The sequence below is a fragment of the Micromesistius poutassou genome (assembly GCF_964030765.1).
Source record: "Micromesistius poutassou genome assembly, chromosome: 11".
Classification (NCBI taxonomy): Eukaryota; Metazoa; Chordata; class Actinopteri; order Gadiformes; family Gadidae; genus Micromesistius; species Micromesistius poutassou.
The window spans coordinates 2,151,537-2,166,633 of record NC_140281.1 but is presented as its reverse complement, the minus strand read 5'-3'; the positions used below and the strand labels follow the sequence as shown (position 1 = coordinate 2,166,633).

General features: G+C 46.3%; 1 protein-coding gene and 1 pseudogene across 2 annotated transcripts; both read right to left on the bottom strand.

Moving 5' to 3' along the window:
• Positions 1-7,437: 7,437 nt before the first annotated feature.
• On the bottom strand, positions 7,438-11,325 carry LOC311355664 (tubulin beta-4B chain-like). Its single transcript, XM_084475470.1, has 6 exons — positions 11,196-11,325; positions 10,665-10,773; positions 9,923-10,033; positions 9,049-9,164; positions 8,673-8,801; positions 7,438-8,394 (listed from the first exon to the last, which is right to left on the bottom strand). Exons 1-6 carry the CDS (start codon positions 11,250-11,252, stop codon positions 7,579-7,581), a joined length of 1,338 nt encoding a protein of 445 aa, XP_084331596.1. The 5' UTR covers positions 11,253-11,325; the 3' UTR covers positions 7,438-7,578.
• Positions 11,326-12,190: 865 nt separating this feature from the next.
• Positions 12,191-14,007, bottom strand: LOC311355878 (lipid transferase CIDEA pseudogene; annotated as a pseudogene). Its single transcript, XR_014684169.1, has 3 exons — positions 13,804-14,007; positions 13,136-13,352; positions 12,191-12,720 (listed from the first exon to the last, which is right to left on the bottom strand). The product of XR_014684169.1 is annotated as a lipid transferase CIDEA pseudogene (transcript).
• Between the last annotated feature and the right edge of the window lie 1,090 nt (positions 14,008-15,097).

The window sequence follows — 15,097 nt, the reverse complement described above, 5'->3', positions numbered from 1 at the left end:
CTGGGCCACCTTGAAGGAGGTGGGCTTCTTTCCTCCGTTCAGCTTCTGCTCCTGTTTTCGCTGTTGCCAGTAATACGGTACAGAACAGTCATAGTGAGGAAAAGAGATTTCAGTTATACCTAGAGACATAGAGAATACATTATCTTATATATGAATTTGAGATTCAACTATATAAGCTGAATATAAATGATTTGATATGGGCTACGGCTACACAGACAACAAACTATTTTAACTTAAATAAATAAATCCTATTTTGGGGGACACTTTGATCCAAAGGAGCACGACTACAGACTATGATCCTGAAATAAGACCTCTTAGTTCAGAGTGAGACCAACCTCGCGGCGGCGAAAACGCCGCGGCCACCACCAGCAGGACCTCGGCTTCTGGCGTTGGGGCCTGCTGCTCTCGGGGGGAGGAGCTGGGTCTGAGTGGGTGGGGCCGGCCTGGGCCGCCTCGGAGGGGGGGGCCGGCATGGAGCCCTGGTCCCTGGCTGGGCCCACCTGGGCCACCTCAGCGGGGGCGGTATGCCTGGTGAGGACGCCACCAGACTGGGATAACGGCTCCCGGACGAGGGCCCCGTCTACGGAGGGTACAGCCTGCTCCTCCCTATGGGTTCAAACATAGATATATAGTTACTGTTTAATCATTTTATTAGGGGCGCTTTGATCCAATGCAGTTCACTGTGAGTTTTCCTATGGATACATTGACAAGCAAGTAGGGTTTAGGGCAGCTTGCCCAAGGAGGCTTAAAGGTACTGTGGACATTGGGTTCAAACCCTGCCTGCTGGGAGTGCAGCACCCTCACCACTAGAATAGTCTACCCCCCCTCCCAATGTGGTACCTTATAGCAGATCAAGAGGCTTTTCAAAGTCCATTACATTCAGGTGGCATTTAACAACACAAGCTTCATTTTGGAGAATGTTCTCCATGTGGAGATCTACGATTAGACCAGAGGTCACCAGAGGTCACCAGAGGTCACCAGAGGTCCTCTCCGCCTGCACCTACCCCTGGGCGGCAGCACTATCCTCCTGGAGCAGCCCTGCCCCGGTGGGGCGCACCGGCCTGGAGCCCTGGTCCGTGGCTGGGCCCACCTGGGCCACCTCGGAGGGGGGGGCCGGCCTGGAGCCCTTGCCAGTGGCTGGGCCAACCTGGGCCACCTTGAAGGAGGTGGGCTTCTTTCCTCCGTTCAGCTTCTGCTCCTGTTTTCGCTGTTGCCAGTAATACGGTACAGAACAGTCATAGTGAGGAAAAGAGATTTCAGTTATACCTAGAGACATAGAGAATACATTATCTTATATATGAATTTGAGATTCAACTATATAAGCTGAATATAAATGATTTGATATGGGCTACGGCTACACAGACAACAAACTATTTTAACTTAAAATAAATCCTATTTTGGGGGACACTTTGATCCAAAGGAGCACGACTACAGACTATGATCCTGAAATAAGACCTCTTAGTTCAGATTGAGACCAACCTCGCGGCGGCGAAAACGCTGCGGCCACCCCCAGCAGGACCTCGGCCTCTGGCGTTGGGGCCTGCTGCTCTCGGGGGGAGGAGCTGGGTCTGAGTGGGTGGGGCCGGCCTGGGCCGCCTCGGAGGGGGGGGCCGGCCTGGAGCCCTGGTCCCTGGCTGGGCCCACCTGGGCCACCTCAGCGGGGGTGGTCTGCCTGGTGAGGACGCCACCAGACTGGGATAACGGCTCCCGGACGAGGGCCCCGTCTACGGAGGGTACAGCCTGCGCCTCCCTATGGGTTCAAACATAGATATATAGTTACTGTTTAATCATTTTATTAGGGGCGCTTTGATCCAATGCAGTTCACTGTGAGTTTTCCTATGGATACATTGACAAGCAAGTAGGGTTTAGGGCAGCTTGCCCAAGGAGGCTTAAAGGTACTGTGGACATTGGGTTCAAACCCTGCCTGCTGGGAGTCCAGCACCCTCACCACTAGAATACTCTACCCCCCCTCCCAATGTGGTACCTTATAGCAGATCAAGAGGCTTTTCAAAGTCCATTACATTCAGGTGGCATTTAACAACACAAGCTTCATTTTGGAGAATGTTCTCCATGTGGAGATCTACGATTAGACCAGAGGTCACCAGAGGTCACCAGAGGTCCTCTCCGCCTGCACCTACCCCTGGGCGGCAGCGCTATCCTCCTGGAGCAGCCCTGCCCCAGTGGGGCGCACCGGCCTGGAGCCCTGGTCCGTGGCTGGGCCCACCTGGGCCACCTCGGAGGGGGGGGCCGGCCTGGAGTCCTTGCCAGTGGCTGGGCCCACCTGGGCCACCTCGGAGGGGGGGGCCGGCCTGGAGCCCTTGCCAGTGGCTGGGCCAACCTGGGCCACCTCGGAGGGGGGGGCCGTCTTTCCTCCGTTCAGCTTCTGCTCCTGTTTTCGCTGTTGCCAGTAATACGGTACAGAACAGTCATAGTGAGGAAAAGAGATTTCAGTTATACCTAGAGACATAGAGAATACATTATCTTATATATGAATTTGAGATTCAACTATATAAGCTGAATATAAATTATTTGATATGGGCTACGGCTACACAGACAACAAACAATTTTAACTTATATAAATCTTAAAACTTAAATAAATCCTATTTTGGGGGACACTTTGATCCAAAGGAGCACGACTACAGACTATGATCCTGAAATAAGACCTCTTAGTTCAGAGTGAGACCAACCTCGCGGTGGCGAAAACGCTGCAGCCACCCCCAGCAGGACCTCGGCCTCTGGCGTTGGGGCCTGCTGCTCTCGGGGGGAGGAGCTGGGTCTGAGTGGGTGGAGGAGACGGCGCCCAGAGAGTCACCAATGCTGATGCTCACTGGGTTGACAATGCAGGGACGGACAGAGAGACCCTGTCCCTCTGTGGACGGTGTCAGGTCCTCCTGCTCCGCTGCAGGACTTTCCTTGCATTGCTGTTGAAAGGACAAATAACACGTAACAATCATCAGACATTACAGTAATAGATATATTATAGAAGTATAGAAGTATTTGTACGTGCAGATTGGATTTTCTTTAAAGGGAAGCAACAAGATCAAACTGGAATTCAAACAGCTGTTGAAACTCATGATCTGGTTTCATTCAGTGGGTCTCACTTACCTTAGAAGCAATGCAGGGCCGGTGAAACAGGCTCGCTAAAGAAATCATTCTCGCACGATAATAATTTTGCAATGCTGCTGAATTATTACCATCCAATCTCTCTGCTCGACGAACCTGAAATGCCTCAACTGGAACTTGAGGGGCTTGTCAAGGCTGCCTTGGAATGGGCCTTCTATGACATCACGGAACCCGTTCCAAGGCTCCTATGACATCATAGAGCCACTGATGCACTGATGCATGTGGGCATTCTATCATGTGTGTGTGAGTGTGTTTTACTTTGGCTTGATTCAATAAGCTTGGGTAATCTTTTTTTAATAAGTTAAGATAAGATAAGTTAAGATAATAAGATAAGATAATCCTTCATTAGTCCCACCGTGGGGAAATGTGCAGTGTTACAGCAGCAAAGAGCAAAGACGATAGTGCAAATAAAGAAATAAAGACGACAGTCGTGCAAAATGCAATACATACATCGATTCTCACCTGTGTGGGAATCGAACCCGCGACCCTGACAGTGTCCATCACTCTTGATGGAGTCGTGAGAGAAACCTCATGTGTACTGATACTAGGATGGGATTCATACTCATACGTGTGGTTCATGTGAATGGACCAGAAAGGAAGTGTAATGCTGTGATCTGATTGGGGGATATTATCAATATATTTAATGAGTTAATCCTCTCATAAATACACATATAATTGCACTGGGAAACAATTGAGATAGCACCAATGTGATTAAAGAAGGACTTTGGTTTTCCCTCCTCTGTCAGCTGCCACTTGTAGCTTCATCCTGAACTTCTTCAGGACTCACCTTATGTTTCTGCTGACAGTAGATATACCACAGAACTATTATGAGACATTACACATTTCCCTCATATTAACATGAGCAGTCGCATTTGTACATAGATGGGCTTTTCTTAAGCAACAAAATTGTAATGCTAACCTCACATTGAATCTCATGGAGTGATTTTATTCTGTGGTTCTCTGGCTACCTCCCGTACACCAAACACAAGGCCAGGAGAACATGCTGGCCTCACTCTCTGTGAACAGGTCAAGTTATTCATTCTCTTGTGGTGATAATTGTTCACTGCTGAATTATTAAGGCCGTATCTCTCTGGCCGTCAAACGTTACGAGCCCACATTAAAACGTGTGAACAACTAACATAATAACTCAAAGAAACTGATTTTCTGGAAAGAAAATGTTTTTGTTTATTTATTTTCCATATATCAGTTGAGACGGTTGCCACAAAAACAAAAGAAAACGCAACCGCTCCCACCATAAAATAAAAGATCAAAGATCAACAACGATCAAAAATAATACATACGGATTGAACAAATGAGTTCTGGTTTAACAAAAGAAAAAGTGTGACCAGCCAGCGTCTGCCATGTCGAGGGTGTGAGAGAAAAAGAGAGACAGCCATCTTGGAAGTAGGCAGGCTTATATACTTGGGAGGGCCGGCCTTTTCAATCAGTCACTGCAAGGTAACGCCCAGTCTCCTCCTACTAGGAACAAGGAGGCAGGACCCGTAACAAACAGCCTAAAACTGAAGACAAAGGTCATCGTCTTAGGGCCTTCGTAAGAGATCATAGAGCCACCATTGTATCAGTACTCCTAACGCACGTGTGTGTGTGTGTGTGTGTGTGTGTGTGTGTGTGTGTGTGTGTGTGTGTGTGTGTGTGTGTGTGTGTGTGTGTTGAATAAAAAAGTTGTCACATTAAAGAGGACTAAATAAGGAACGAATATCAAAACGTACTTCCTAAAGTGATCACATTTAAACAAGTCTGTAAGCGGGTCAGCCCCTCCCCTAGCATGTTATTCATAAAGAACTCAGAAAGTCATATTCTTTTGACATTTATCATATAAAAGCAGGATTAGTGTGACTTGTTTCCTTCCTCTTAAATCAGTAGGGTCACACAGGTCATGATGGAACTTTATTAAGCCAAATTGTTCTTCTTAAAGTCAAGCTACTTCTTCATACATATATTAATTTGTACGTCACATCGTGTCCACATGAGGGACTTTACGGCAAACTATGCTCAGTGAGGAATAGTGTGGAGTCGTAGACCGGTCCATAGCCCAAACTGTTATATTTTAGGAGGAATCGTGACCTATGGCAGCGATCTCTGCTGTCCAGTGACATCCAGACCTACTGTGTGCCCTCATCATAGGTGTCTACACAGAATTACACCATTGATAACTTAAATTGAATCATATATTTGCTTTATAGAAGTCAGTAGAAGTCAGATATTTAATGTACCCCTATGACCATCATTTTTTCAATATATTTTGGCAGACTTCATAGAGACAAACAAGGATTTTACAGTATTTATTGTTTTTGAAAGAAGAAACATACTATTCACAACAGGTCATTGATGGGTTATTAGGATAGCCTATCATACTACACCACCTGTTATGTTAGCATTAGTCATGTGTGTGGCTGAAAGGGAAATCCAATTGTTCTTTATTTGTAATCTCGGCAACAAACATGGAAAAGGTATTGAACACATTGGACAATCATGCCAACTTCACCCAGACTGTACAGTCATCCATAGGGAACTGGGGAAAAACAATTGCATTCAACTTTGTCAATCGAGGTAAAACCTGTTACAATAATCATATAAAAGCAAGCTTTCCCTGCAGTAGTATGTATGCAGGTTATCTTCATTTTGGTTATTGGTGGTTTGACTATCGATCAAGGCTTTTTTTTTTGCCCATCATGTCTACATTGTGGATGATTGCAGTTTGGCTTTTGTACTCCAGTACTATTGAAATGTTCACAGCACATCATCTTTCAGCAAACCACTGGTTCTAGCTACATAACTCTTTACAAACCCTACAAGACACAGGGCTAATTTTTAAGCTGAATGACGTTTATAAGGAGGCCCTTGTTGGCATCTGGAATGTATCCTAAAACATCACTTTTGTATCATTTATGTTTTGTCATACCAAAGCCTAACCAGAGGAACAGTCACACTGTCAAAGCCACAGCAATATGTCAACGTTTCAGGAGTGAAATGTGTTGAAGGCCCATCTGTGCTAATAGTTGATTGGGCTGAGGCTGTTTTCCGGGTCTCCGATTGGTTCCTCGGGCTGCTCGTCGGTCCACCTGTTTATTGGTCGAGATCACAGACCCAGGTCAGTTCAACTTCCCGATAGTGTTCCAATATTCGGTATACCGTGAGACATGCATCTCTATGTAGACTAAACATAATGTAAAAAGGTGACACAAATTTCTGACTAGATTGCCTAATGCCCTGTATATTGTGTACAAGTCATTACAATGGTGATGCAAAACACATTAAAACAGACCTGGAAACACCCTGTTTCAGCAGGCCTGTGCTACCTACTATAGCGAGCAACTTCTCCATTCATCAACTCTAATCCCACTCTGATTTCCCCTGTTTGAGGTATGCTACATTGTCTCAGGATTTAAATGAGGCTGTTTGTGGAACTTCCAGGTTGAAAGGATTACTCTCCAGTTTTGCCAATAGGAGGCCAGTGTTTCATTACTCCTCACAGCTGATGGCAGACACCGACAAATGCCTACATTCAACCAGTCTAACAGGACAGGCAGACATGAGCAAAGCATTTGGCATTGAATCTGACAGTGACCACCCAGGCTCTTTGTTCCCTGGCTTATGTCTGAACAAATACAACTGCTGTAGGATCACGTTAGTAACACAATGATGTGAGATTAGGAAGCTGTTGACTGGCTCATTCCTGCTCTGCATGCGTTTGTTTAGGTGGCTTGTGTGGTTAGGTGGGTGTTAAGGTTATTGGAGTTGACATACCATCAGTGAGCTGCAAAATGTCACAGTCCCTCCATGAGTAGCAAGTGAAACGCACACGAAACACACAACAACACTGCACGAAGAAGTGAGCTCAAAACAAACATTCTTCTTTGATTTATTTCCCCTGGAATGAACCACTGGGGTCAACACTTAAAAATAAATCACCTTTTCATACAACACAACACAAACAACATTTAAACACAAAACAAGACGCTTTTGTTCGGTTAAATAGAAACCCACTAGTTCACGGAGTACATAGTTAAATACTTTCCTTTTTTTGTTACTTGATTGTCGGACACCGCGATGGATGTGGGTGTATTTGCTAATAGTTTGTAATATCATACATTTAGTTAAATTAAATCTCTATCTACATATGTTACACACTTAGAATAGTAGCTACTATTAGTGTAATATAAAAGTGTAGGAAGGAATTTAAGTTTGCAGCAGCAGAGTTTTCTCCAGTTGCGTAAATGTCGATCCTGAATGAGTCGTAAATATCAGTGTTCTTTTAAATTTAACTTCATAGACAAGTTGATGTTTTTGTTTAACAGACTCTGGACGAGTCTGTCAAGATTTTATACCCAAACTGGATTCTGGAGATTCTTCTTCCTCCTACCTGGACCAACGTCTAAGCGACATTGCGTGCCTTAATTTTTCGGCATCCCTTCACCAATGTTCGCTTGTTCCTTACTCTAGCTCTTCGTCCGCCTCCTCCTCAAAGTTCTCCTCCTCCTCGGCCGTGGCGTCCTGGTACTGCTGGTACTCGGACACCAGGTCGTTCATGTTGCTCTCCGCCTCCGTGAACTCCATCTCGTCCATGCCCTCGCCCGTGAACCAGTGGAGGAAGGCCTTGCGGCGGAACATGGCGGAGAACTGCTCCGAGATGCGCTTGAAGATCTCCTGGATGGCCGTGCTGTTGCCGATGAAGGTGGCGGACATCTTGAGTCCCCGGGGCGCCACGTCGCACACCGCCACCTTGACGTTGTTGGGGATCCACTCTACGAAGTAGCTGCTGTTCTTGTTCTGCACGTTGAGCATCTGCTCGTCCACCTCCTTCATGGACATCTGGCCGCGGAACACGGTCGCCACGGTGAGGTAGCGGCCGTGGCGCGGGTCGCACGCCGCCATCATGTTCTTCGAGTCGAACATCTGCTGCGTGAGCTCGGGCACGGAGAGGGCGCGGTACTGCTGGCTGCCGCGGGCCGTCAGCGGCGCGAAGCCGGGCATGAAGAAGTGCAGGCGGGGGAAGGGCACCATGTTGACGGCCAGCTTGCGGAGGTCGGCGTTGAGCTGTCCGGGGAAGCGCAGGGAGGTGGTGATGCCGCTCATGGTGGCCGACACCAGGTGGTTGAGGTCGCCGTAGGTGGGCGTGGTCAGCTTGAGCGTGCGGAAGCAGATGTCGTAGAGCGCCTCGTTGTCGATGCAGTACGTCGCGTCCGTGTTCTCCACCAGCTGGTGCACGGAGAGGGTGGCGTTGTAGGGCTCCACCACCGTGTCCGACACCTGGACGAGGGGAGAGGTCAGCCCATTGGTCATCACATCCACGTATCCATTAGCTAGCATCCCTCTATTGTTGTAAATGTAAATATTAATATATCCATATTTTAATCGGCCTGTTACGATCCATCCAACAAAAAAACTAAAAACAAAATCCAGAATGATCCATGAATGAGTCAATCCAGGGTTCATAACGAACACCTACAAACCTATGTAGGTGCTAGATTCTTTGGCTGCTAGATTACTTCTTACATTCTGCAGGTCAACTTCAGGGTGAGCGATACCTTAGGTGAGGGCATGACACTGAAGGTGCTCATTATCCGGTCGGGGTACTCCTCTCGGATCTTGCTGATGAGCAGGGTGCCCATGCCTGAGCCTGTGCCTCCGCCTAGAGAGTGGGTGAGCTGGAAACCCTATACACAAACACACATGATACCGTCAACAAGCTGGGGATGACTGTCACAATCAACCCAAATAAAATTCAGCTTCTTAATCCAACAATTATAATGCATTTCTGAATCAAGATTTTCTTTCGTTGACAAGGAGGCATTTCAGATCGCCAATAGTGACACCCAGGGCTAACATCCTATTGTAGCTCTGTATAAGGCCCATATCAGTGTTGATCCGTTATTATCGATACCAAACTACATCAAACTGTACCTGTAGACAGTCACAGTTCTCACACTCTTTCCTCACGACGTCCAGCACCGATTCCACTAGCTCCGCCCCCTCTGTGTAGTGGCCTTTCGCCCAGTTGTTCCCAGCACCTGTTTGTCCTGTAGTCAACCAATCACAACAAAGTTAGACATCTTTTAAAAAAGGACCTTCCCTTATTATACGTCCCCCATATAAATATCCCCTGGCGCAGACACACAGTTCCCCTCCCCTTACTTTCGATAAAGTACCAAACGGGTTAACATACCAAGTCTTAAACATTAGCTTAATGGCTGAAGTTTGATTCACTATATTTTTTGTTGAGCAACGTAGTGTACTTCAGGCCATTGTATTGCAGTGCAATGTGTAGAGCACTGTAGTGCAGTATGTTGCAACACATGGAGTAGGAGGGGCACAGAGGGAGAGATCTGTCTCCTCTGGTGAAGTCAGTTTATTAAACAGAGCCTGGGCTGTTGCAACAGGAATGCTGCTCCACTGTTTATACAGTACCGAGAGCAGATTTCCATCAGTGATCCCTCTTTTCAAATGGAGGTTATAGTTATGCCATGAACACGTGGTACATATTATTTGGCCTAATTTAAGGGAGGGGATAGTTTATATGGAAGATTGCATGTTATGCAATATTACCATTTACATCATAATACAAGGTTGTGTGTCTCATTTACCATGAACTTTTAACATGAAGGTCAGAGTTTAACTGAGGTTAATCCCATATAACTTAATGACTCACGGCAATAAAACAAAAGTCATGATATGATTGGCACTGGACATTGGACACTGGACGTCAACACTGGTTTAAGGTGTCTACCTTACACAGAAAGCAGATGTCTCTCTAATTTTGATTAGGTTTTGTTTTTACCAAAGATGAAGTTGTCTGGTCTGAATAGCTGTCCGAAGGAACCTGAGCGCACACTGTCCATGGTCCCCGGCTCCAGGTCCACCAGCACGGCGCGGGGGACATATTTATTTGCTGCACACAAGAAACAATAACATATTTCAATACATCCATTGGTGCATTTAAAAAAATCCCCCAACTAAGCAAGTGGTTTATTATGAATGAGATGCATCTATAAAAAAAAAAAACCTGACTTGCATAACCAAAAAACCTCATACGCATAAAATACATCTGCATCACATTAAAGAACAAGTAACACAGGTTTAATTAGGAATAGATACACACTTGGAGAAACTGAGTACTTCATGCAGTTCAATGTTCAGCCTATGGGGGGAAGGAATTACGCACTTTGAAAATGAATCAAAATGGCCATGGGAAGATTTTATCCTCCTCCCTCACATTAATGTTGAGGGCCCATGTCTGGAGGAGCAGAGGTATTTTGGCCAGCGGGTTACTCCTCACTTTGAACTGACACATCTCCACCGGGAGAAAAGCTGTTGTTATCTATCCATGTCAAAGGCGGATGGGGCCTCTGGCTCTCTCCACGCATGCGCGTCACGGTGACTCAACGCATAGCGCACTCGGCTATCCACACACAGCGTGAGGTCGTATGTTTGAATGAGCGCCTCCAAGCCAGTCACCGTGAAGCGCATGCGTGGGGCGAGCCAAAGGCCGGACGTTTGAATGAACCGATAGTTTTACTCACAGGACGCCAGGTTGTAGTAGACGTTCGCCCGCTCCAACTGCAGCACCGAGTCACCGACATAATTCCCGGTGGGGTCGATGCCGTGCTCGTCACTGATCACTTCCCAGAACTACACGAGTCATTGAAGAAGAAGAAGAAGAAGAAGAAGAAGCTTATGACGACGTTAAAATAAATCGTCTTGTTGCGTCCGCCTGAACACGGAGTGACTTACTCGTTCCTTTAGTTAACAGGGTTAGTGCGACTAGTCAGATCGGTAGCGTGAGGTTTAATTCTACACTTTTTCCTGTCACACAATTTTTCAAAAAATTCCAGGCCTACTCGTAAAAAGCACGAAACCACTGTTAATTAATTTATTAAAAGTGAAAAAGGATCAAGAGAGCGCAAATTCGGTGACTCAGTTAATTGCATTCAGAACCAATGATTGAATCCATTTAAAATAAGGAAAATATATTGTTAATTAATCGATTAGAGGCAAAAACTTTTATATGTATCACATAATAAACGTTGACATGCGACATAACATGTGATTACCTTTGTGCCGATCTGATTTCCACACTGTCCCGCTTGTAAGTGAACTATTTCCCTCATGTTTCTGCTCGTGCGTAGGTCTGCTGTGCTCTTCAAAGGTTTCGCTGCTGCCGGCTGGTGTGTCTCTTCTCTATAATGTGAGCGAGCCACGAGCTCAACCCGCGCTAAATTCCAACTCCGTCGCGCGTGCACGCGAACACGCCCGGGTACGAGTTTAGGGAGGGAGTAGTTCGAAACAAAAATTCATGAACTTGACGACTCCTTGTTCTGTTCCCTTGCTCTGTTCCCTTGCTCGTCCATTGTGGGTGTATTTAGAGTGGAGTTGATACGTATTGATCAAATGTGGCGCTACATGATAGAGTGTCAACTTCGAAACGTTCATTATGAACGATTTACACACTATAGGCAACTAACCATCTACGTCTTAGTGGTCGAGGATCACAGAGTGTGTACTGAAACTAAATGGAACACGTGCTAAGCCGTCGCGCACATGACGCATATATCAGCTGTTTCAGACTGCAGCAGCAGGGCGTGGAGCTTCGGTTTATTAAGTACGCCACCACGGCATGATGTATGTATTCTACCAAACGTATAAGACACTCTATTGCCAACACTTGAGCAAGTCCAACAGAAAAACAAACGGACAGAAATGTGTTCCTGGTCAGAACAGGATGGGGGACTTCATTATCCGGGCTGTGTGGTTGTCACAGGAATGTTTTTGTAAGCATATACCATGGCTGGAGGAAGTCCCCAGACGACTGACCTCATATCCCCGCAGGTGTGCCTGCTATTATACGCCCATGGTACAAAGCAGACACACCAATTGTCTAAGCAAGTACGCTATGATACGGTTAACTTGGAATCATATAAATGATTTGTGAATTAACGTGAGAATTAAGCACTTGAGATTAGTTGAAACAAAGCTCAAATTATTTAATAAAACAAATCTTTATTTTACTTTTCTTAAAAGGACAAACACATTGACATTGCATTTAAAACCATCAGATGATGCCAACTATTGATTCATACACCTTAAATGTTTGGCATTTTCCCCAGGCAGTTTTCTTAGAATATCACAAGGCTGTTAGAACAAGATGCAACCCGTTAAGGTAACTGATGAAACAAATGCAAATACACCATTTTAAAATAAACAAAAATGATTGATGATGACTCATTTACATATAAACTCCCTTACTTCACCCTTAAGCCAGGGGCTGACCCTAGGGCTGGGTTGCTGTGATCCAGCCCGAACAGCCAGAATATGAAATCGAGGCATCAACCACAGTTCAAGTCGGCTCTGCCCCAACAGAGCGGAGCGTTCAGGACACATGATACACAGGCGGGGCCTAAACATTTGTGCTGGGCCGGGGGGGGGGGGCCGCTAGTGTATGCACGGGATGTAGGGGTCCGCCGTCAAAGTAGTCGTCGTCGTCGCCCTCTCCGATGGCGGTTAGCGCTGACGACGCGCCGTACAGCAGCAGCTGAAACTGCCAATCTGGCGGGGTGGGTCAGGAGACGCAAGGACCCCCTGGGAGAGAGACAGATTGACACACACACACACACACACACACACACAATGAGAGAGAGACATAGACAGTTAAAGAGAGACACAGATTGAGATAGACAAGGAGAGAGACAGACAGACAGACAGACAGAGAGAGAGACACACACACAGACATACAGAGAAAGACAGACAGGCAGAGAGACAAAGAGAAAGATAGACAGATAGGCAGAGACAGCCCAATGGAGAGATGAGACAGAGTTAGTATGCTAGATAGTTGATTGTTGTGCTCGCAGTCGTACAAACAACTTCAAACAATGAGCACTTACTGAATGAATAATGGCTAGGGATTGGTACATTGGTCTGCCCTTACAAATGGTTACCAAAACAAAAACTTGTATTGAAACCTCCATTATTAAAAAAACGTGTCAATTCAACCCACAAATGATTAAGTAGTGAGGTGTAAGACCAGGCGAGTCCATTAACTTGATGGCAGGCTTGGCTCTGGTGCATCTCAGGTCACAGGAGAACGTGTACATCTCATACAAGGTGGCCCGGATCGACAGGCAGCCCAGGAACTCTTTAGGGTGCAGCTAGTGAAGGTCAAAGGTCAGGTTGGCGATCCCACTCCACTGAGGCTTCCGGGAGCTAGGGCAGGTCTGGATCGACGATGACAACGTAAGGTTAGGTAGTTTGGGGAATCTTACCCAGATATCCCCGTCTTCTCCCGCGACAGAACCGCCTGGAATGAGATTCTTTTGATTGTGTAATTGTATTGGCAAGCGAATAGGGACATCTGATCTGATCCGTCTTCCCCAGGGGGAGCCTAAGGGTAAATCAAATCAATCGACACCCACACGGTTGTTCTGGTCCGTCTTGCTCTGTGCTGACATACGCAGCTTACAGGGCCGATGCAAACAGAAATTGGGTTTCGGTACACACACACACACACACACACACACACACACACACACACACACACACACACACACACACACACACACACACACACACACACACACACACACACACACACACACACACACACCTCAGACAAACCAAAGTCACACGGGAGATGCACTTTAGAAGACCTATTTCACATTGTCGTACCTTGCTCTCCGTCCACACCTGGCCCCTCTCCAGCACCATGAGGACTGTGTAGCTGGGGAGAGGCTGAAAGAAGGCCTCGCAGTCAACCACAGTCCCATCCTCCTCCGGGACCAGAGTCAGGTCATGGCTGGAGGCAAGGAACCCTAGCCGCCTTACAGTAGTAGGAGGAGCAGACAAGGAGATTAAGCTAGTGTTCTCCTCGTTTTAGATAGTAATTTGCAAAGCAACAGCGCTCCCTGGTGGTGAAGTGGTGGTCGAAGCTGAACAAAGTACACACCTTTGCATCAATAAAAAAGGTACAGCGTGTAGAATTTAGTAGCAACTAGCGTTGAGGTTGTAAATTGCAACCAACGGAGAATAAAATAAAAAAAATAATCACCCCACCGCAATGTAAGTACAGTATCTAAATGATTGGCAATTCTTACACTACCCTATAATGGCCAGACTGGTTAAATAAAGTAAAAGAGTGAATATTGAACAATTAGTTAATAGAAAATTGAACTCTAAAAAGAGTAAAAACAAAGTGTGGATGTTGGATACTCATCCATTGCAGCTGGTTCATCCAGTGAAGGGGCCTCCAGGTCGCTGGTTCTCCGCCTGTTGTGGATGCAAACGTCGAAGCAGAGGGGCTGAGGGGTGGGCAGGATGCGCCGAGAGACGGTGGTCTGGACCGAGATTAGTGACCTGTCAAACAAAACCAGAACGATTATCAAGATTTCTTGAAAATCCCATTGAACTGAAATCGACTTTTAAATGTGTGGGTTTTTTTTGTGTTTCCATTAAATTTATATTCTCAAAATCCGAGTTAATCTCCGGCAGCAGAGTTTGGGCGTAATTAACACTCTACCCCACAGACAATGTCAGCATTATGATAGATGCTAGAATAAAAATGGAAGTCAAATGTATAAAAGTTTCAATAACATAAATGTTGAAGGAATTGGCCCTTCCGCTGCTAACACCAAATTGATGCACGTAGTTTGACACAGATATATATATGATATAGGCCCTACCCGTATGCAGAACTGCCAACTCTCACGGTTTCACCGTGTGACACACGCTTTTGCCTGCTTACACACGCTCACACGCCACACATCCAATTTCCCCCACCCCCTCACTCCGGCCAAAACGCAAAAGTTGGCATCTCCGCGTATGGTATATCTAATATATCTGGCAGTGGCACGTTTGGCAACTACTCGGGATGGAAGGAGACAACCGGAAGGGCTGACGTGGTTTCCGGAGGAGGAGCGGAGTTTGACTCAGCGCGCGGCTTGTTGGCGAACTTTGTTTACTGCAT